This window comes from Schistocerca americana, chromosome 11 (assembly GCF_021461395.2).
Source record: "Schistocerca americana isolate TAMUIC-IGC-003095 chromosome 11, iqSchAmer2.1, whole genome shotgun sequence".
Classification (NCBI taxonomy): Eukaryota; Metazoa; Arthropoda; class Insecta; order Orthoptera; family Acrididae; genus Schistocerca; species Schistocerca americana.
This window is the reverse complement of record NC_060129.1, coordinates 13,128,999-13,151,670: the sequence shown is the minus strand read 5'-3', so window position 1 is coordinate 13,151,670 and position 22,672 is coordinate 13,128,999. Positions and strand designations below refer to the sequence as shown.

The following is a 22,672-nucleotide window of genomic DNA, read 5'->3' as shown; positions in this document are numbered from 1 at the left end:
GGTACAAATTGACACACATGTTTGGAATGACATGGGGTTTTATCAGAACCAAAAAAATACAAGCGTTCAAAAAATGTCCGACAGATGGCGCTTCATCTGATAGGAATAGCAATAATTAGCATAACAAAGTAAGACAAAGCAAAGATGATGTTCTTTACAGGAAATGCTCAATATGTCCATTATCATTCATATCATAGCTGTAGTCGAGGAGTAACGCTGTAAACAGCACTGTAAAGCATGTCCGGAGTTATGGTGAGGCATTGGTGTCGGATGTTGTCTTTCAGCATCCCTACAGATGTTGGTCGATCACAATACATTTGCGACTTCAGGTAACCCCAAAGCCAATAATCGCACGGACTGAGGTCTGGGGACCCGGGAGGCCAAGCACGACGAAAGTGGCGTCTGAGCACACGATCATCATCAAACGACGCGCGCAAGAGATCTTTCAAGCCTCTAGGAATATGGGGTGGTTCTAATAAAACCCCATGTCATTCCAAGCACGTGTGTCAATTTTTACCTCTCTATCTACATTATTCCGTTGTTTATTAAGTTTTCAAATTTATACTGACTTTTTGATCACCCGGTACTGTCTGCACTGCGGCAGAAGCATTCGGTGGCAAGAGCGTATGGAATGCCAGCTGGTCTTTACACTCACTGACGTATCACACTTCTGAGCGAGCGACTTACGCTTGTAGGACACTGTGTTTCAGTTGGCCCGTGCACCCCACTGCAAGATACCGTTACGCTGCGCCCACAAATGCAGTTTTTCAGGGGGGTCACAAACTGCGTTCTGCTGGTGGCAGAGACAAGGCGTCTAGTGCCTCGGATTGCCCTTAGCCTCAAGACCCTCTGTACACCTGTCGCGAGAGATGCCATACTGTAGCTATCCTTCAGTACACGGTCAAAGCTTGAACACCTCACACTTCCTACAGCCCAGGCAAACTGAGCAAATCAGCTGGTTCTTTCGCGTAAGGTGTGGCCAACGCAGCACCTTACGCGGCTTATAAAAGCACTATTTGTTCATGGGCAGTTCCTGTGAAAGCCAAGGACAAAGACGATTTTTAGGTAGCCCAAATGCGGATGGTCATTTCTAGTCATGACATCGTCTTTGCTATGTCTTCTTAAGACTACATTCTTGCGTAATTCTGAATTTTGTTTTTCTTTTTTCGATATCATTCTCAGTCATGATAGCCGAAAGTTCACGTTTGGCATATACAGGGTGTAACTTTTTAGTTGGCAAACCAGAATAACTCGAAAAATAAGCTTCAGATTCTACATAATAACTATGTACATTTTTCTTGAACATTTGTTTTGATTCTTATTAGTTGTCCCAGTAAATCAAGAAATTCCATATTCTCATTTTTGCATGGATAATGGTTACGGATGAATAAAAAACACCTCCCCCTCTACCCATAGGGTGGTGTTTGAGAGAGGAAATGTTGACCCAAATACTGTATTAATTTCTTCTGCAGATTCTGGTAAGTTCTGTTTGTTTCGTGGTCATGAGGCCACACAACTTTTAATTATCAAACAAATCATCTGACTATCTAACTAACTAACCAACCAAACATCCTACTTTTTATTTATCCATAACCATTTTCCATGCAAACATGAGAACATGGATTTTCTTGAATTGCAGTGCCCACTACCAAGAATCAAAACACATGTTTAAGACAAAATGTACGTAGTTTTTTATGTAGAATCTGGTTCTGCAGTAAAAAATGGTTCCCGTTTGAAATTTTAAAGTTGCCTTACGCCCCACCCGTGGGGGGCTGGGGTGGCGGGCTAATTTTAGCACCATCAGATATCCCCCTCAAAAATAATCAAATTTGCATTTTACACATTATTTCATGTGAAGCTTATGTTTAGAGTTATGCTGCTTTGTCAACTTGAAATTTACACCCTGTATATGCAGGCAAAGTGTTAATATAGTTTTAACTGACGTAATGAAATCATGCCAAGGGTTTTCGGGCCATTGCATAGGTTCTGAAATCACCAAACGTCGCTTTTAGCCAGCATTTTTCCATGAATAAAACTCTATGAGACGATACCTTTGTATAACGGGCGCTTCACGTGTATACAAATACAAGCGAAGTGGTACTATAGAGGCAAAAATGGCCTCGGGAGGGTTTTCACGTGTTGAAAAGAACGTAAAATGACTTAAAAACTTTTACCTGGAAAACTGCAGATTCTGTAAATTATTTCTAACAACATTTTTGTGTGTCGAAGTATACAAGTGAACTGTCCAAATGTTGACGACTTGCAGAATTCTACTGATAACGGGTGTCCCACCTACAACTTTTCACCGTCAAAATCTCTGGAACCACCAACAGATACTAAATTACAGCTTTCACGGGTACGAATGTACGGCAGGGGCTCACAGAAGCCAGTACTGCGAGACATTCTGAACCGTGTGTAAATACTGGTTTCAGCACGATCTTAAGTTTTTTCAAAATGGACACACCATATTATTCCATACACAGTAACATGAGAAATCATAATACTCATAGTAATGGGACTGATTGCATCGCAATATGTCAGTTACATCCCGAGAAATTCGTACACGAATTTGGCACGTGAAATGGGTGGAACACGACATTATTGTGCTTTTTGCGATACAAGACTGACCTGCACGCTGCTCAAAATTGCAATGTGATTGACTTACTACGATACAACAAACGCTGAATTTACGTACTGCTGTGTACAGTGTTAGTACGCGGCCTGGGAAACATCCAGATGTCCAGTCACCCGCAATGTAAACAGAGATACGGTTTATTCGTGTGTGCTTCATTGAGTTTTTGAGTACTACAGTGCACATAACGGCGACGAAATGCCGATGACCACCGGCCAGAATAAACAAAATTAATGGCTGTCAAAGTGCCGCACAGAGAGATACACGCTGTTTGTACGTAGTTGTACACCAATTACACAACAGTACATGCCACGTGCAGGATGTGTCACTGAACATCTTTAATGACTGCAACCCAAGTGAACCATTGCAGATGGCACAACCCTTACATAAATGTAAAGTAGTACCAATAAAACAAACTTTTGGCTTCTTAGTAATACCATAAATGTACGACAAGTGTGGAGTCAGTCACATGTCTCACAGCAACACAGCTAATACATAAATTACTTTCCGAATCCCAAAGTGAACTAGAATAAATAAAATGTCTGCAAAACGCCACATTGCACAATGTACTTGCAGTGAGGCAGTCGCAATTCCTGAAATCAGGGTGTATATACAGACAAGGAAAAAATTCCCGGATTTTTCCCAGATATCCCCCTTAAAAAATGCACTCTTACCTGGGCGAAAATACACTTTTTCCGTGCTAAGTGACATCCATAGATTTTCCTTCCCAAGTGTAAAACTTATCAATGCTTTGAACGGTTAACGTTTTGTACACTGGCGCAGAAGTTCGTGGAAAAAAAGGGAACAAGGGAGAGAAGTTTTGGAAAGACCTTTGATGTCAGCAACATATACACTGCATATTTTCATATTACGAAAGTGTAAATTCAAATTGCACCAAACACACACAACACCTCAGTTTCCGGAGCTTTGAAATCGAGATTGCGATGCCCTTTTGTCAGCCAATCTTATCTCATGTCACGTGATCTCGCCAGCCGATGGCAGCAGATATTCAGAGCATAGGACATGTGATGTGGTAAACCAATAGCAACATTACTTACATAGCGCACGGACACAAAGAGCAAAAGTTAATGGTTTACATTAATATGCATAGCCTCGCAACAAAAAAAAAAGCTAACCTTTCACATATAATATTGGTCCCTGAAATTAATAACATACAAGGGAAGCTAAGCTTTCACATCTAATATTGATCTTTCTTGCGTGTGTTACACTTAAGGTACTTCACACAAATGTGCCAGTAAATTTAAAATATTGACGTGAATGTCTCGTTTTCTGGGCTAGAAATTATTCTATGTGGCTGGTCCTGAAAGTGTTCACTTTTAAACGAAAGTCAAACACTCTGTTATTTAAGAAATTCAATCCACTTTCTCACACGTAACAATTAATCTTGCGTAGAAGCAAATTTACTTTGAAAGTAACACTTTTCAAACCACCATTCGCAGTACTACCCTGAGACTGTCAGAAATATCTTCGGCTTAGCAGTAGCCAGAGCGCCATAAAACAGGCATTACTGTGCGTGCACAGCTCCAGTGATGTAGGAAGGCCGCATGTTTGTGAGTATAAAGCATAAAGAGAGCTTAGATTACGACATAAAAGAAACAGGACACGAGAGGATACTCCGTGAGCATAGGAATTTCGTAAACTATACTAAAATGCATAATTTGGTCTCAAGTGCACATTGGTTTGTGCAGATTTACAGTTAAGTATGTCCCACCTGACATTAAGATTTTCAGTACGGTTTTTGGGGCGTAAATTTTCCTGGAGTATCAGTACTGTACTGTACTATCTCATGTATGGTTCTTCATTATCACATAATCTCACACATGGCAGAAGATGGAAACATGCAGTTTACATTCAACAAACAACTGTGGAATGAAACCTTTGTTTCAAATAAATTGACTGCCTCAGTGGGAAAGATTAATGAAGCCAAATATCTTTAGCAAACTGACAACAATAAATTCATTGCTCTGCAAAGTAAAGTATTTCATCTTCTTCAAATTATAATAAAGTAATACCTGCACACACACACACACACACACACACACACACACACACACACACACACGGGTTTCCAGAACGAGACTTTCACTCTGCGGCAGAGTGTGCGCTGATACGAAACTTCCTGGCTGATTAAAACTGCGTGCCGGACCGACACTCAAACTCGGGACCTCTGCAAAAGTCCCGATTTCGAGTCTCAGTCCGACACACAGTTTTAATCTGCCAGGAAGTTTCACACACAGTGGATCAACGGTGATCACCCCGTGCTCACCTGGATTCCGGTGGCGTCTCCGCCAGCAACCTGCTGAGTTCGACGACGTCTTCTGGCCGGGTGCGCACTGCGTCAGCCCAGCCCTGCGTCGCCATCACTCGGTGTGTGTGGCCCTTTATGTAGGAGACGGCCGTCTGCCGGAGGCCGGGGCAGCAGTGTCGCACCGCGAGAACAGCTGTGGCCGCCGCGTTGTCCACCGTCAGCCCAGCGGCCAGCTGCTGCTCACACTGGGCCTTCAGGCTCGCCACGCCGTACTTGTCGGCGGCGACGAGCAGGCGGGGGGCCAGGCTCGCCAGCTGCGGGGCGCGGAGGGTGTACAGGTACGTCAGCAGCTCCCTCAGCACCGGCCCGTCCACGTCTGCGACGTCGACGAGGCCGCCGCGCGACTCCGCCGTGTCGTGGCGGAACATTGCTTCGAACACGGGGCTCCCGGCCACGAGGACTGCCCTGTGCACCACCAGCCGCGTCTCCCCCGCCGCCAGAGTCACGGTGGCGCCCTCCCCGTCATCCAGCAGGGCGCCCAGGTACACCGGTGTGCTGTGCTGAGCTTCGTTGCCGGCCGCCATCGTAGTCGATTCTGAAACACGGCGTTACGGGGCAGCTCTTTATCGTTACGCAGCACCGTCGACGAGTGTACCTGCGTCGGTCGACAGTTTGCGAAACCTGTCCGTGCGTGTCAATTACGACACCGAGATACCAGCCACTGGTGAACAGCTCATTTTTACGGATGAATCCAGGTTTTGTTTACAGCATCGTGATGGTCGCATCCGTGTTTGGGGACATCGCGGTGAACGCACATTGAAAGCGTGTATTCGTCATCGCCATAGTGGCGTATCACCCGGCGTGACAGTCTGGGGTGCCACTGGTTACACGTCTCTGCCACCTCTTGTTCGCTTTGACGGCACTTTGGACAGTGGACGTTGCATTTCAGATGTGTTACGACCGGTGGCCCTACCCTTCATTCGATCCCTGTGAAATCCCACATTTCAGCAGGATAATGGACGACCGCATGTTGCGTGTCTGTACAGGCCTTTCTGGATACAGAAAATGTTCGACTGCTGCCCTGGCCAGCACATTCTCCAGATCTCTCACCAACTGAAAACGTCTGGTCGATGGTGGCCGACCAACTGGCTCGTCACAATACGCCGGTCACTACTCTTGATGAACTGTGGTATCGTGTTGAAGCTGCATGGGCAGCTGTACCTGTACACGCCATCCAAGCTCTGTTTGACTCAATGCTCAGGCGTATGAAGGCCGCTACTACGGCCAGAGGAGGTTGTTCTGGGTACTGATCTCTCAGGATCTATGCACCCAAACTGCGTGAAAATATACTCACATGTCAGTTCTAGCATATTATATTTGTCCAATGAATATCCATTTTTATCATCTGCATTTCTTCTTGGTGTACCACTTTTAATGGCCAGTAGTCTATTTGGTACTTTGTCCCAAGGTGTTTGACACAAAGATTCGATCAGGGATGTAAAATCTTTCGGTAAAAGAAATCGACGTATACAGCCTGCCTGTGAAGACAATTTTAGCGATGCTGGAAAGAGTGATTGGCAATCTGGTGATATTATAGGTAATTATAAATACTAAACGTTGCAAATAAAATGTCTTAAGGCAAAACGAAATAATTAACAAGTAGTTTGTTAACATGGCCATCACCTGCAGCAAGCACAGAAATATTCATTTTGTAAATAACAAATGCCATTTTATTTGTGTGATTTATTTTATTTGTCTAAGACGCTTTTCGCCTTTTAGTTTAAGGCACTCCCAGTGGACTCAGAATTGTAGGTTATGAAACAGATCATCATCTTTTTTTGCCTGAACCAGTGGCCACTTAATTATTCGAATGTTCGGCTGGCATTTGCGTTTCCTCTGACTTGGTAGCGGGCTGCAGACCGCACTATAAAATCGCAAGACATAAGCACATTTTCACGTTAGAAACTTTTTACTTCACAATTTTAATGTTCTTTGCGCTAATTGGTGTACAGCACAATTATTCTTGTGTCAACAGCTACGCATATTTTGGTAAAAAGTGATCTAGAGTCGTAACTGTTGTGTGTTCAATTTGTCTCTTCTAATTTGGTTTGTATATCTACACGTTGCCAAAGAAACGAAGTCTAGCGGCGGCATTCAATTCATAAAACAGCGGCGCGGCGTATGTCGTCGCAGCCAACTCGCGCGCAGCGGCGCACGCCGCCGAGCCGTTTCTCGTGAGATTCTCGAGAACTGCTCGAGAACTAGAGGCTCGAGATATTCTCGGTGCGCTCGAATCACCACGCCTGGCCATCCCATCATCACTGGCTGGCAGGGGGCGACGTGTGTCGGGCTTCGTGACGTCAGCCGCAGCATACAAAGCACACGGCTGCTGCACCTCAGCTCACAACACCACCCAACTCAAGCTGTTCGTTTGTGTGTGGACCGCTGAAACTCAGTTGTCCTACTCGACATGTAAGTACTGTGGACTCAACACCTGGACCTTAAGACTCATTTGGGATATACACACGCGTTCGTCCTCTGTATGACCAACAGAAAATGCTTAAAGTTTATCAGTTGACTAGTGTTTTGACACGCTATGTATGTCTCGGTTTTGGTGTATAATTTATAGCAAATACCTAGATGTGAGGTAGCATGATTACATTCATGAAGTGGTAACCGTCATAAATGCATCGTATAATGTCTCAATTTTAGCCATGAGGCTTTATCCATCTGTTTACTCGCTTCTGATTGAAGCCATTTACAACTCAGATTGTAACTGGCATCTGAACTTCAGGTTACGTTAATACTCGCTTTAATACTCAATGTTGTGGATTAAAATTTTTTATCAGTAGTATTGCATATACGAGGGCTAGCCACAAAGTACATTACGTTTTGGAATTAAAAATAAATAAAGTATTGGAATTTTTTTTATTATATACAGATGAAAGCCACACTTAAATACTACTTTTCTGCATAGTTGCCATTTAAATTAAGGCACTTATCGTAGCGATGGACGAGCTCGGAAATTCCTTCGTCGTAAAATTCGGCCGCCTTGCCTTCAACCACGTGGTTACCTCTTCTTTTGGGACAGAAAAGGTGTAATTTTTGTGGATTTCCTGGAAGGAGGCACTACAATAAACTCTCAAAGGTATTGCCAAACTCTGCACAACCTCAGAAGAGCGATACAAAACAAGCGCAGGGGAAAGTTGGGCTCAAAGATCTTGCCGATTCACGACAACGCCCGGGCCCACACGGCAAATGCCACTCGTGAAGTTCTCGAATCTTTTAAGTGGGAGTTGTTTCCTCATCCGCCGTACAGTCCCGACCTGGCACCGAGCGCATTCCACTTATTCCCAGCAATGAAGAAGTGGTTGGCTACGCAGCGTTTTGATGACGACGCACAGCTTCGAGAAGAGGTGACCACGTGGTTGAAGGCCCAGGCGGCCGAATTTTACGACGAAGGAATTTCCAAATGGCTCTGAGCACTATGCGACTTAACTTCTGAGGTCATCAGTCGCCTAGAACTTAGAACTAATTAAACCTAAGGACATCACACACATCCATGCCCGAGGCAGGATTCGAACCTGCGACCGTAGCGGTCACGCGGTTCCAGACTGAAGCGCCTTTAACCGCACGGCCACACCGGCCGGCAGGAATTTCCAAGCTCGTCCATCGCTACGGTAAGTGCCTTAATTTAAATGGCAACTTTGTAGAAAAGTAGTATTTCAGTGTGGCTTTCATATGTATATAATAAAAAAAATTTCCAATACATTATTTATTTTTTATTCCAAAACGTAATGTGCTTTGCCGATAGCCCTCGTACTTTTCCTGTATCTTAAAATATTTCACTGCTTTCCACTGTGACCGTATTAATTTCCTTTTGTATAATGTCCTTGTTTTGTACAAATTTACAAACAGCTTAGGTGAATTGGTTACTACAGATTGTGGAAACCGGCCAGCTTCTCGCACCCCTTGTAAGGCAGACCTGGTAGGCAGTTGGTTACGTTGCAGTCCTTTGTGTTCCTACAGAGCCACGGCTCGGTTGCCCACCAGCGCCGCCTTTCACTGCATAGAGGTGGCAGAAAATAACGTAACTGATAGAAGTAACGGATACTGCGATAACCGTTCCTCAGATTCTGGCAGTTATTTCAATAACTGTCTAGTGTCAACAGTGCATCGCGCCATCTGTTGACCGAAGATCATACTACGCCTTCGCATCAACTCATCGGAGATCTGGCTAGGAACTAAGGAGAGGGTAGACCATTTGGAAGGCGTTCTATAGGCCACGGGAATAACTGTGAGACTGCGCGCCATCTGTTGATAAGAACTGTGTACTATTTCGTGGGCCTTCGTTACTTTTAGCACAAACAACGTTAATGTCCGAGCGGCGGCTGATAGGAGCTGCAGTACAGGCATCAACAAGCACAGTCGATCCCTTGAGCCACCGCCTTATGTGTTAATTTAGTTCGGGTAGTACAAGGAGAGTTACCATAAGGAATTCGAGCGACTATGGAAATATCTGTCAGAGATCGGTATTCTCCTCTGGCAGTTATCGGGCTACCACTACAGGTAACCTGGAAGTTGGTAACGGAAAATAACTGTGTGCCTGTGTTCCTGGCACAGTGACTCCAGTCTTAGACACCGGTGACATTTCAGAGACGATAGTTACTGGAGCTAACAAATATTTACGTTAGGTACTTCTTCGGAAATAGCCGCTGGCCATCGCGAATGACAAATAACATGTCAGAAAGTACAACATAATACAGTCAAATATAATAATTATTATCCCCATCATTTGTCAGGAGATTGCCAAAATATGTGAATATATTACAGTAACTGCTAATATTTACAGAATTGATACACTGTCAGAATAAATTTATCATACACAGAATACCCGATCTTGAACTGTTGCAACCAAGTGCTGTCAAAACTGAAATATAGCAGAATTTTTACCTAAGCTGGTCTATCAGTCTCTGTTACGATATTCATCTACAGAGTAGAAGGAGGGGTCAATGGAAGCGTCCGATTCCACCCGTCTGCTTCGACGTAAGGGTGTCGTGTGTGAATGTCATTACGACACGGTGTTGACTTGGTTTTTGTGTGTGTGTGTGGGGGGGGGGGGGGGGGGCAGTGCCGCAATTTGCTGGTGGTAATTAATTTCTTTTTTTCTAGTTGTCATGTTTTGTGTATTTATGGAGTACTGAATGTGATTTAATTTATGTAGGAATGTTTGATTTGTGGATTTTTGGGATTGTGGTTTTATTTTTCGCAGTTGTAGGTGTTGGCTTTTTGGCATCAGTAGTTGTGGTGGACCTTTATAAGTCACCGGAAATGACCAATTCCCATTTTCATAGTTGTAGGTGTTCATGTTTTGGTATCGTCATCTGAGGTTGACCAATGTAGGTCAAGGGAAATGTCCCATTCCAATTTTCGTACTTTTAGTTGTGGGTATTGGTGTTTTGGTATGGTCACCTACGGTTCACCTATATTGTTCAAGGGAAGTGTCAGATTCCTGCAGATTTTTGTTGGTGTAGCGGAATGCTGTATTTTTTTTTTTTTGTTCTTGATTTTGTGTTTTGGGATCATGGTGTGTTTTTTTTACTAGCTTGTCCTCACCCTAAAACCCCCAACTTCCCGCAGTTGTCCAGTTGGTTTGATTGTATATTTGGTGGGAGATGTTATTGTATTATTTATATGTATCTTCGTGTTTGTTGCCATGTGTATGTAGTGACGTCATAGACACACTTAAAATAGCCATTTCCGGCATATTGACGAGGTCCTGGGCCAAAGCAGACGGGTGGAATCAGACACTTCCGTATCGAAAAGTCTTTCAAACACGCTGTAAACCGTGCTTTATCTGAAACCGAGTTTTTAATGGTTGCTGACTTGCTGGCAGTTTATTGAAAATGCATGTTCCTGAATATTGTACCATTTTTGGACAAAGGTAAGTGATTTTAGGTCTTTATGTAGATTGCTGTTCCTATTTATAGTACTGATATTATGTATTGAGTTATTGGTTGGAAATACCTGTAACAAATTTCATTAAGGAATAATTATACTAGGAACAAGTGGTTAGATTACAAAGTGCCTTGAACAGGTTCCTACATGATGTTCTCCAATTTATACCACAAATGATTTTTATTACACGCTTTTACATGCGAAAAACTTTTGCTACGTTTGATGAGTTACCGCAGAATATGCTTCCTTATGAAATAATAGAGTGAAAAAATGTGGTATGCCCTTCCAAACTGAATTTATTATCGAGTTGTAGTGCAAGAAATGTAACACTGTCAACGCTTTCGATCTGCGTGTCTTCATATGTTATAAACATGTTGTAGCTGGAGAAATCGAGCAGTTTCCAAATCTCACATACAACTTGGATTAGCGCACTCACACTTTCCCCAATAGGATTATCTTTTACATGACAGGAGTAAACGAATCTGTCACATTGCGTATATTTTTTGTTGTATTACAAGGCTGTACACTTATTCTATTAAGTGAGCAGCACAGGAAATTAAGCTTCGAATTTAACCTAGAGTATTCAGTTTACATATCACTTCATACTTAAAAACGCACGTTGTTAACATTTTACTTGAACAGTGCTGTGGCGAAGTTACGCGTACTTTCTGTCGCAGCTGCGAAGATAATATTTCTAATAGCGACTGATAACCTACAAACATATAATATGAAACACTAATAATCGTTCTAAAATGTACCCGGAGTTAATAAGCTAAGGTTATGACACGATTCATGCGACATTCCAGCCATTCCACACTACTCGCAGTTATACTGATAACTAAACTGAAGGATTGCAACAATGTCGGTATTTAACTGTAGCCCCTCTGAGTATTCGGTACTCGCTAGCGAAAATTAACTTGGCAGTTATTAATAACCGTTAAACATAACGGTTATCAAAGAGTAACTGGAACTGTGGTAACGGTTGCTCCAGAGTAACCGTTTGGCCCACCTCTGCACACGAGGCGAGACGTGTGCGGCGTTGCCAGCGATGCGCCGCCAGACAGAAGGCGGCCTGTGAGTGGCCTTGGGCCGCGCACTGCGGAGTCGCCCGTCGTCGTATGGCGGCCGTCTCTCAACAGAGCGCGGCTCGGGTTGCCACAGGCCACAGACTCGCCGCAAGCCGGAGCGGCTGCCTGCGCACTCAGCTGCTCTGCGGTCACACTGGAAGCAGCGGCGTGGGGCGGTTTTTGTCTCGCAGCTCGTGGTGCACGCATCGTGGACACGGAAAGACTTACAGAGGAGGTGAGGCAGTACAACTTTTTGTACGATACACGCGATCCTGATTTGGTGGTAGAATACTTTTGCCCTCGATATACTCTTGACAGAGAGCTGAATTCTCAGAAATACTGTTGTCACTGTGGCGTCCATAATTTCCAATATCAACTACTGTGAACCCGTAGTATGGATCAACGATCGCCAGGAGAAGCAACGAAAAGAATTGTTTGTAACAGGAGAACTGGGATCCACTGTCCTTCGGGCATTTTAACCTGATACGCTTTCCGCCTACGCTTCCGAGGCAGTTCGGAAACCCTCAAAGTTCTAGAAATCCTTCTTCAGATTTCTTCCACATCTCTGTTGTAGGAGTAGGTAAATACTTGGGTTGTAGAACAGTCCATATTGCCTGGCTCACTTGTTTCACAATTTCTGAGACTGTCGAACGTCCTAACCGAGAAGAAAAAGCTACAGTCTGGTGACTGTCGCCTGTAGTCAAGTATCTTATGCCGATAGAACGAATAGATGAGTTAACGACCAAAGATACGTTTCTTTAAATTCAATGACAATGTTATGAATACAATGAAACAAAGCAATTTATTAAGTAGAAAGTTCTCTCTAGCGGAACATACGGAACCAGATGTTACTATCGTTTGCTGTATTCGTAAACACTGCAGATAAATTTATCACTCCACTCGTAACTACGTAGTGGGACAGCACTTTCTTCCGCCGAACATTTCGTATCATACAGCAAAACTGAAACGGAATAAATTATATGACTTCTGTTTGAAGCACAAAGAAGTCACAAATGGTAAAACTTACCTCAAAGAAATGGCTAGTCTGTGCCTTGTATCAATTGGCTTTCTCCAGTTCGTTGTGCACATCTCGATGCTACCTTTTTATCAGGCGATGCATTTCCTCGAAACATCCTCGCGACGTACGAAAATATTTGAAGAACCTATCTTCGTCAGACACTACATCAATGCACAGACGATGCTATTCTCCTAAGCTTTCTCTCTCGCTAAGAATGTCGAGCACTCAACATCTCGTCTTCTCGGTGCCATTTCGTATCGCTAGCGCGAGCTACTCATTTCCTCGCACGGAGATAACGTGTCCCGCGTGAAGATTCCAAACCGTCTGAACGCCAAGACAATCGCGCTACGCATGCAGGCTTAATAATGGCGTTCGGCCCCTTCCACCCTGTAGCAGCCGACTAACGCCCCTGGCCGCTGACGGATTGTGTGTGGCCAGGCCTTTAGGTCGACACGCGCACTGCGTTGTGGTCACCACTGACGTCACACTGCGCTCACACACTGTGACTACCGGAGACCTGCGTGGCAGACGTCGTACGTTATGTAACCATAGCGACCGACTTTTGGCTACGTCAGTACTCGACTTGCGACGGTACGCATACGCACCCGCTACCGCTACGTCTGACGAAAAATGAGCAGAACGGCGTTAAAATAACGTTTTAACAAGTCAGCGATTCAGCACAACCAATCCTGACGATGTCTATTGCCTCATGCCTGACATAATTAAGCAGCAATTTTTTTGTACGTATGAAACAATTGAAGTTTAAACATATAATGTGTATGTTATTCTTCACCTCTTATGCAACTTTCTGCATTTTAGATCTGACGACGGTTGGTCAATGTTCTGAAACTATTAGTTAATGAAGGAGTTTTAACGACCTTGAACTACGGTTCTTAAAGACACATTTTAACATATCACCCTGCCTTCCGATTTCACAATGTCGAAATGGAACGACAAGAACGTAACTTGTGCTCAAGGACGTATTTTGCACAGTCTTGGCATCACCTGTGACAACTCCAATTAGGCCTTAATTTCATTCGGCAACCTAAAATCTAAGTTTTGCAACGCCTTTTTGAACATGTAATTGTTTACTTTCATTTTCGTAGCTGATTTATAACTGACCATTAATAGCAGCAGTTTGTCACAATAAACCAAACGTGTGTCTTCTAAGATAGATTTGCCTGGACGAAGCAGAAATTCACGCTTAACTTTTCAGCAGTCGAACAATTATGAGCGTTACGAGATTACGAGTCGGATTACATACAAGTTGGAGAGAATGCAAATGAAAAAGAAACGGAGGACAACGAAGAAACAATCCACACAGGTAACACTCCAAATACGCAACAAGCTCTGGTAGAGCGCATCCCGAAGAAGCATCCCGGAGTCTGTGAAAAGTGAGTTTGCCAACTTGGTCCACGAACCTCAGCGAGTAACTACAGCTGCGAGAGGAATGTGTGTGGTGAACCATTCAAAAAAATTTCACTCTCGAAATTGTTAGGAAAATTGCGGTCCTACAACTGAAGAATCTGAATGAGAAAATGAATCTCCCGTTTCAGATTCTCAAATAGACGCTTTGTTCTGAATTTTAATTAAAATGAGAGCTTACCTGGATATTTGCCACAGTCTTCGAAAAAGAACAGAAAGCAGAAGGTAATCATCCGCAATATTGAGAGTGGTAATGATGTTCAGTCCCAATGGTGCACTGTTAAATGGGGCGTTCCCCAAGGGTCGGTGCTGGGGCCACTGCTGTTTCTTATTTATGTAAATGATATGCCTTCTAGTATTACAGGTGATTCAAAAATATTTCTGTTTGCTGATGACACCACCTTGGTAGTGAAGGATCTTGTGTGTAATATTGAAACATTATCAAATAATGTAGTTCAAGATATAAGTTCGTGGCTTGTGGAAAATAATTTGATGATAAATCACAGTAAGACTCAGTTTTTACAGTTTCTAACCCACAATTCAACAAGAACTGACATTTTAATCAGACAGAATGGGCATGTTATAAGCGAGACGGAACAGTTGAAGTTCCTAGGCGTACGGATAGATAGTAAGCTGTTGTGGAAAGCCCATGTTCAGGATCTTGTTCAGAAACTAAATGCCGCTTTATTTACCATTAGAACAGTATCTGAAATAAGTGACATTTCAACACGAAAAGTAGTATACTTCGCATATTTTCATACGCTTATGTCATATGGTATTATTTTTTGGGGTAATTCTTCTGATTCAAAAAGGGTATTTTTGGCTCAAAAACGGGCTGTTCGAGCTGTGTATGGTGTAAGTTCGAAAACCTCTTGTCGACCCCTATTCAATAGTCTGGGAATTTTGACATTGCCCTCACAGTATGTATTTTCTTTAATGTCGTTTGTTGTTAGCAATATTAGCCTATTCCCAAGAGTTAGCAGCTTTCACTCAGTTAATACTAGGCAGAAATCAAATCTGCATGTGGAATGCACTTCCTTGACTCTTGTGCAGAAAGGGAGTGCAGTATTCTGCTGCATCCATTTTCAATAAGCTACCACAAGAACTCAAAAATCTTAGGAGTAGCCCAAACACTTTTAAGTCTAAACTGAAGAGTTTCCTCATGGCTCACTCCTTCTATTCTGTCGAGGAGCTCCTGGAAGAGCTAAAAAATTAAGCAAATTCCAGTGTTACATTCTTGATTTTCTTTATTTAAACTAACGACTTGTCGCCTGAATATGTTTCTTATATTTCATTTTATCTGTTTCTACAATCGTGTTATAATTTCATGTATTGACTCGTTCCATGACCATGGAGACTTCTCCTAAATGTGGTCCCACGGAACAATAAATAAATAAATAAATAAAATAAATAAATAAATATTCGCAAGGTGGGCGTCACAATACAATTGACGGGATGTTGTGTCTTGCCATTTAACGCTTTCCCCAAAGGCAAACCTGGCGCACACGTTAGCACGTTCGGTAGTGCACCCGAGTGATACACAACAGACGAAGGGAGAGCAGGCGCGCCTGTGGACGCCGTTGGTTGTTGGTTGTTTTTGGGGAAGGAGACCAGACATCGAGGTCATCGGTCTCATCGGATTAGGGAAGGGCAGAGAAGGAAGTCGGCCGTGCCCTTTGAAAGGAACCATCCCGGCATTTGCCTGGAGCGATTTAGGGAAATCACGGAAAACCTAAATCGGGATGGCCGGACGCGGGATTGAACCGTCGTCCTCCCGAATGCGAGTCCAGTGTGCTAACCACTGCGCCATCTCGCTCGGTGTGGACGCCGTGCTGAGAGAGAGTTTGGAAGCAGCGGTGGAGCCGGTAAGGAAAGGAATACAGGCTGCGACACCACAACCCACCATCTCTGTCACACGACTACAGGCTTATCTCAGCTGGGACTTCCTAATGCAACACGAAACGCACACCGAAAGAGCTTAGACGGCAGCAGGCAAAGAGGTGTATTCCTCCAGGTTTGCATTCGCAGATTTACCGACCAGTAAGAGTTATACTTGAATCACAAAGGAGAAAGTGAAGAAAAATTTGCTGCCAGGAATGACAACTTGACGCACGGAAGAAGAAAACCCAGAAGAACCTTAGGGAGGAGTGGGTGCTGCAAACGCCAGGGACTGGAGGCGTGTGTTGTGCAGTCTGCTTCCCGCAGCTGCGGTCAGCTCTTACACAACGTCCAGGGTGGGTGTACCTCGGCGCAACGAACGGCAGAAAACTGCAGACGCGAGAATCAGGATTGTAACTTTCAAAGAACGATTCGAGGACTTGAAACGACTGCATTTGCCCATCATTTACGCTGTTAAGAGGCACACCTGGAAAGAAGCTAGAGGTTATTTAAGTTACTCCTGTTCCAAATGAAGAACCAGCTAGGAGAAAGCCAGGTGCTACACATGCTTCAAGAACGCAGTTAAGCAGAGAGCCAGAGAAAGAAGACCACAGAAAGCGACTTAACGTGTGGAAGCTACGGTTACCATCTATGCAAGAGAAATTCTGAGTAAGTGCTTCTGTGTGCAAGGGAAAAGTGTCATCTGAAAACGACAGTATTCTCTACGATTGAAGACAGTTTCTCGACAGTTATAAATATACCGTAACCTACACTTGTGCTATGTTTTCATTACTTTTTGTGAAACTTTTCGTCGCTGGCAAAAATGTATTACTCAGTTATTAAATCGAAGGGTAAATAGAAAATTTGGACGCCAGTTTCTTCAAGCATCGAGTTTACGTTTCTTTCATTGCCCACGTTTCAACAACTGTTTGTTATGCTTCAGAAGAGAGAAATAGTGTATTAAGCTGCGCACTTCCGGACGCCCTGTAGTATGTTCTCGTATTCGGAAGGACGACGGTTCAAACCCGCGCACGGCCATCCTGACTGAGGTTTTCCGCCATTTCCCTAAATCGCTTCAGGCGAATGTCGGGATGGTTCCTTTGAAAGGGCGCGGCCGACTTCGTTGCCCTTCCTCCGCAAATCCGATGGGAGCGATGACCTCGTCTGGTCCCTCCCACAAATCACCCAGCCAACCTGTATCTTCCAAACATTACAGTTTCAAACTGATCTCAGGCTGGAAACCATCATCTGAAATAGATACGCATTAAAAGATATTTTAAAACCTATTGTAGCAGGTTAATATTTCGCGTCTTACAAAAATCTGTGTCCACAACAGAGGTACGTTCCTTGCTGCTGCGTGCGCTCACACACACACACACACACACACACACACACAATCTGCTCTGCTGTGGAGAGGGCACTCGCCGCTGCCTATGGAGGTAAAAATAAGAGGAAAAATGCCGGCTTGCGTCGTTCTGATTGTAATCTAAACAAATCACATTTCATTCGTAAGTGGACTTATTTAAGCGCTATTTTCTTATGCATACTTGAAATTCTGATGAACTGTAAAGTTTTACAGTATGGTTTTATTTCTGGATTTGACTTTAGACTTATTGTCAATCCAGCGCGAACAGCTCTGTGGAAGTGAGCGATGCACTTGGTCTTCAGTGTTTGCTTATTCCCAAGTAACTGGAAAGTCCTGGCAGGAAATATCCTGGAAATGGAGACCAATGTTTTAAATGCGATAGTTTAATACAAAAGTAATGTAACTACACGTAGTTAATTGAATCTTCAGTGAAATGTGTGGAACACCTGTTACAGTGGTTGAATTATAAGTATTTAAAGGGTTGGATATTTGTTACAGCAAAGTTCCCTATCTAAGTCCAGGCTACTTAGGTCATTACATTAAGCACTGTGCTGTCGTGTTACCCTGTAAACTGCTGTTATTCGCCACACTGAATGTCACTTGGTACGTACAATTTAAGAACAAAGCAGATGTGTAAATTACAATGGGCCTGACAATCTTGAATTCCGTCCACTTCCTTCGCAATTTAACGAATCTTTCACTCTGTTGATACGACGGCTGGCTTGTTTAAATCATCGTTGCATACATCTTTGGGACACCAAAGGAAATAAAGTAAGTTTCTTGCAAACTTGAACATTTAAAACTTGCATTTGACTTGAAAATGCAACGAATACAAATGGGTGCCTCTAAACTATCAATCATTGCTTTCGGAGTTCTCGCTTTATCAATTATCGACACAAACACAATGAAAGTGAAGAGAAATGGATTACGAAAGCACGCTTTTTAGAGCACATACTTGTATTCTCGGTTATTCGAAGTGTATAAACAAAACGGAATTACAGTACTGGGGCCAGAAGCGTCATATTTTCGTGTCGTATTACTGCATCGAATACGCATTAAACGTTTGAAGTTGCGTTCCTTATGCTGTGTTGTTCACTAAAACAGTGTAACATTTACTGCAAAAAATAAATATCGCGTGCACAAGACAGAAATGACGAACAAGCAGCAATTGTAAACACTCGTCTGCAAATGTTTTGTGGGATCCAAGATGGCGGCAGCCCCGCCCACTGACTTACAGCGTCAGTCTGCAGCGCCGTCTCCCCTCATTCCACCTCCATGATCCAGCCTCTGTTCCAGAACCGGACGCGGCTCTGACGTCACGCGACCCCCCCCCCCCTCCCAGCACTTTGACCCCTCATCACCTCCTCTCCTCCCCCCCCCCCCCCCCCCCCCCCCCACCGGGCTAGAAAGCCACGTCGCGAATCGCTTACCGGACTTTTTGACACCCGACACCACTTCAAGGGGAAGGACAGAATGTTAACCTCTCCTTTTTCTCCCACATAAAAATTTCTGTTGAACATCACTCACGAAGACGGAATAGGGCTGTGTTGTTGTTGTTGTCTTTAAACTTCTCTTCTCCCCTATCCTATTCAATACTTCCTCATTAGTTATGTGATCTACCCATCTAACCTTCAGCATTCTTCTGTAGCACTACATTTCGGAAGCTTCTATTCTCTGAAGAAGAGAAATTTGTTAACATCCAGTATTGATTTAAGTGTCAGGAAGTCATTTCTGAAAGTATTCGTATGGAGTGTAGCCATGTATGGAAGTGAAACATGGACGATAAATAGTTTGGACAAGAAGAGAATAGAAGCTTTCGAAATGTGGTGCTACAGAAGAATGCTGAAGATTAGATGGGTAGATCACATAACTAATGAGGAAGTATTGAATAGGATTGGGGAGAAGAGAAGTTTGTGGCACAACTTGACCAGAAGAAGGGATCGGTTGGTAGGACATGTTCTGAGGCATCAAGGGATCACCAATTTAGTATTGGAGGGCAGCGTGGAGGGTAAAAATCGTAGAGGGAGACCAAGAGATGAATACACTAAGCAGGTTCAGAAGGATGTAGGTTGCAGTAGGTACTGGGAGATGAAAAAGCTTGCACAGGATAGAGTAGCATGGAGAGCTGCATCAAACCAGTCTCAGGACTGAAGACCACAACAACAACAACTATTCTCTTCTTGACCAAACTGTTTATCGTCCATTTTTCACTTCCATACATGGCTACACTCTATACAAATGTTTTCAGAAACGACTTCCTGATACCAATGTTAACAAATTTTTCTTCTTCTGAAACGCTTTCCCTGCCATTGCCAGTCTACATTTCATATCCTCTCTGCTTCGACCATCATCAGTTATTTTGCTCCCCAAATAGCAAAACTCCTTTACTACTTTGTGTGTCTCATTTCCTAAACTGATTCCCGCAGCATCACCCGACTTAATTCGACTACATTCCATTATCCTCGTTTTGCTTTTGTTGATGTTCATCTTATATCCTCCTTTCAAGTCACTGTCCATTCCGTTCAAAAATGGTTCAAATGGCTCTGAGCACTATGGGACTTAACAGCTATGGTCATCAGACCCCTAGAACTTAGAACTACTTAAACCTAACTAACCTAAGGACAGCACACAACACCCAGCCATCACGAGGCCATTCCGTTCAGCTGCTCTTCCAGGTCCTTTGGTATCTCTGACAGAATTACAATGTCATAGGCGAACCTCCACGGATTTTAATTTCTACTCCTAATTTTTCTTTCGTTTCCTTTACTGCTTGCTCAATATACAGATTGAATAACATCGGGGATAGGCTACAACCCTGTCTCATTCCCTTTCCAACCACTGCTTCCTTTCGTGCCCCTCGACTCTCATAGCTGCCATCTGGTTTCTGCACAAATTGTAAATAGGCTTTCGCTCCCTGTATTTTACCCCTGCCACCTTCAGAATTTGAAAGAGAGTATTCCAGTCAACATTGTCAAAAGCTTTCTCTAAGTCTACAAATGCGAGAAACGTAGGTTTGCCTTTCCTTAATCTTTCTTCTAAGATAAGTCGTAGGGTCAGTATTGCCTCCCGTGTTCCAACATTTCTACGGAATCCAAACTGATCTCCCCCGAGTTTGGCTTCTACCAGTTTTTCCTTGTTATGTAATTTGAATGTCAAAAAATTCGTTCGAACGAACTAATTAGAGGTGAATATTGTAATTTAGATGTAGTTAAAACGCTGGCCTATGCAAGCGAGTTTGCTGTTGTTCGGAGCCGAAGCGTACGTCTGGAGTACGGGGTGAGTCGCGGCGTGTGGCGGAGAGAGCTGCCGGCGGCAGGCGGTCCGCTGCAGAGGCGTTGCGCCGCAGCTGGGAGGGGGGGAGTTGCGGGGCCTTCGTACAGGGCCGGCCGTACCCTGCGGAGGCGAGTGGCGGCTCCAATATCCCACGACGCTACTGTCGACCCAAACTTGTTACGTCGAGCGACATTGGAGAACTGCGTGTCGTCACACGCTGTCCACCACTAACGCCGTACCTAGCACCAGCTCATCCAACTGAGACCCGAGTGGTCTCACGTTGAGGCCGTAACAGGCCGGCAGGTGCAGTACTGTTTCGTAACTGAGTGAGGCTGTTGAGATCAGCAAGTGTTATAATCTAATGAACTTTACGTCAGTCATTTGCCCGACAGGCGCTATCCCTTCACCATTACTGACTCCGGGAACACCACGAGCGAAAGAATATTAAAATATTGGAATGGTTACATTATTTAATTTCGGTAAATACGATAAAGAAGTGAAACAGTGCTACTCAAAACTGTTATTTAACATCGGTGAACTTTGTTGCTCCGTAAAGCAACTAGTTACAGAATAATGACAACGTAGAAGAGTTGAACCATAATTTAAATGAAATGTTGACGAAATATTATCTCAGAATGACATGTTTTTTGTGTGCGCTGCAAACTCTACTCACATCTGAATATTACGTTAACAGAGAACTGCAAAATTACGGATTCTTCGCTAAACGAAACATCAAACGACGCGTACAGTGTAAGGTGCACACCACCTGCAGATCGACTTTCTGCCCTCAGCGGTTTGGACTGGGCGATGATTCAGTCAGGACACTGGCTCTTATATAGAGAGTAACAAACGTACAGCTATTTTTGCTCACAAATGGAGCTGGCGACGGTTCAAGTAATTTGCCATCTAAAGTAACATTCAGATTATTTATTGCAAATTTCAGTAACTATTTCATAGTTTCACGTTTCTTTGTATCGCTACCGTGCAAAACTAGTCGCGCAGTAACGATTCCGTTGTAATTGTATCCGTAGTTGTCCGGGTTTTCATTATTCTTCGGGACACGCGGCTTTCCCAATTTACAGGGAAAAATTAGGTGCGTGTGTCATTTAAAAATCCTAATTAACCCGAAGTGCAGATCCGCTGTAACTGGCGTAGTCCGGAATTTCATTAAATGTCCGCTATAGTTCAGCGGAAGCCGGACCTCGGTACATACTGTGCGTATATTTTGGGTGACCTGATAGCTCTACGACCGGCTGAGACCCGTACACGAGGCACGTGTAACACCTGGAGCGTAGTACGTAATTTTTCACGCATTTCTAAAGAGAACACTCAGGAAGGGACGGATTAATGATCTCTGAAACGTCACTGCAGTGTGGTTGTGGTGTGCGGACATTTGCCACGATTTTACTGCTCCGAAGCGTTGGGTCCCTTGTCTCCCCTTCCTCATCACTTACTGAGCCTTTCCGCTGGTTTCCTTAACACAGAACCAGTCTCTTTGGATTTTCCGCCACATATCTAGAGAGAGTTTCGTTGTAGAAACTATTAAATGCATGTCGCATAGAAATCCGCACCAAATTTCGAGCCTCGGTAAAACTTGGTCAATCTTGGAGATTTTGCGTTCGTCTAAATTATACATACCTTTTTCGGTGCTCCTGCAGCAGCTTTCTGTCGTGTTATGTGTACCATGGGGGATCAGTTCCGTCTCTTATTAATTTATTTGGTATGAATCTCTCGACAGCTGTTGATACTATTTGTTTGAACGTAAGCCACATATGGTCTTCACTTA

The 22,672-nt window shown here is 43.7% G+C and overlaps 1 protein-coding gene across 1 annotated transcript in view; it reads right to left on the bottom strand.

Moving 5' to 3' along the window:
* Positions 1-22,672, bottom strand: part of LOC124554103 (histone-lysine N-methyltransferase EHMT1-like) — a 67,111-nt gene that overhangs the window by 20,147 nt on the left and 24,292 nt on the right. Inside the window, exon 2 of the mRNA XM_047128168.1 lies at positions 4,920-5,496. Coding sequence (XP_046984124.1) covers positions 4,920-5,485 — 566 coding nt within the window. The 5' untranslated portion in view covers positions 5,486-5,496. The remainder of the gene's footprint in view (positions 1-4,919; positions 5,497-22,672) is intronic.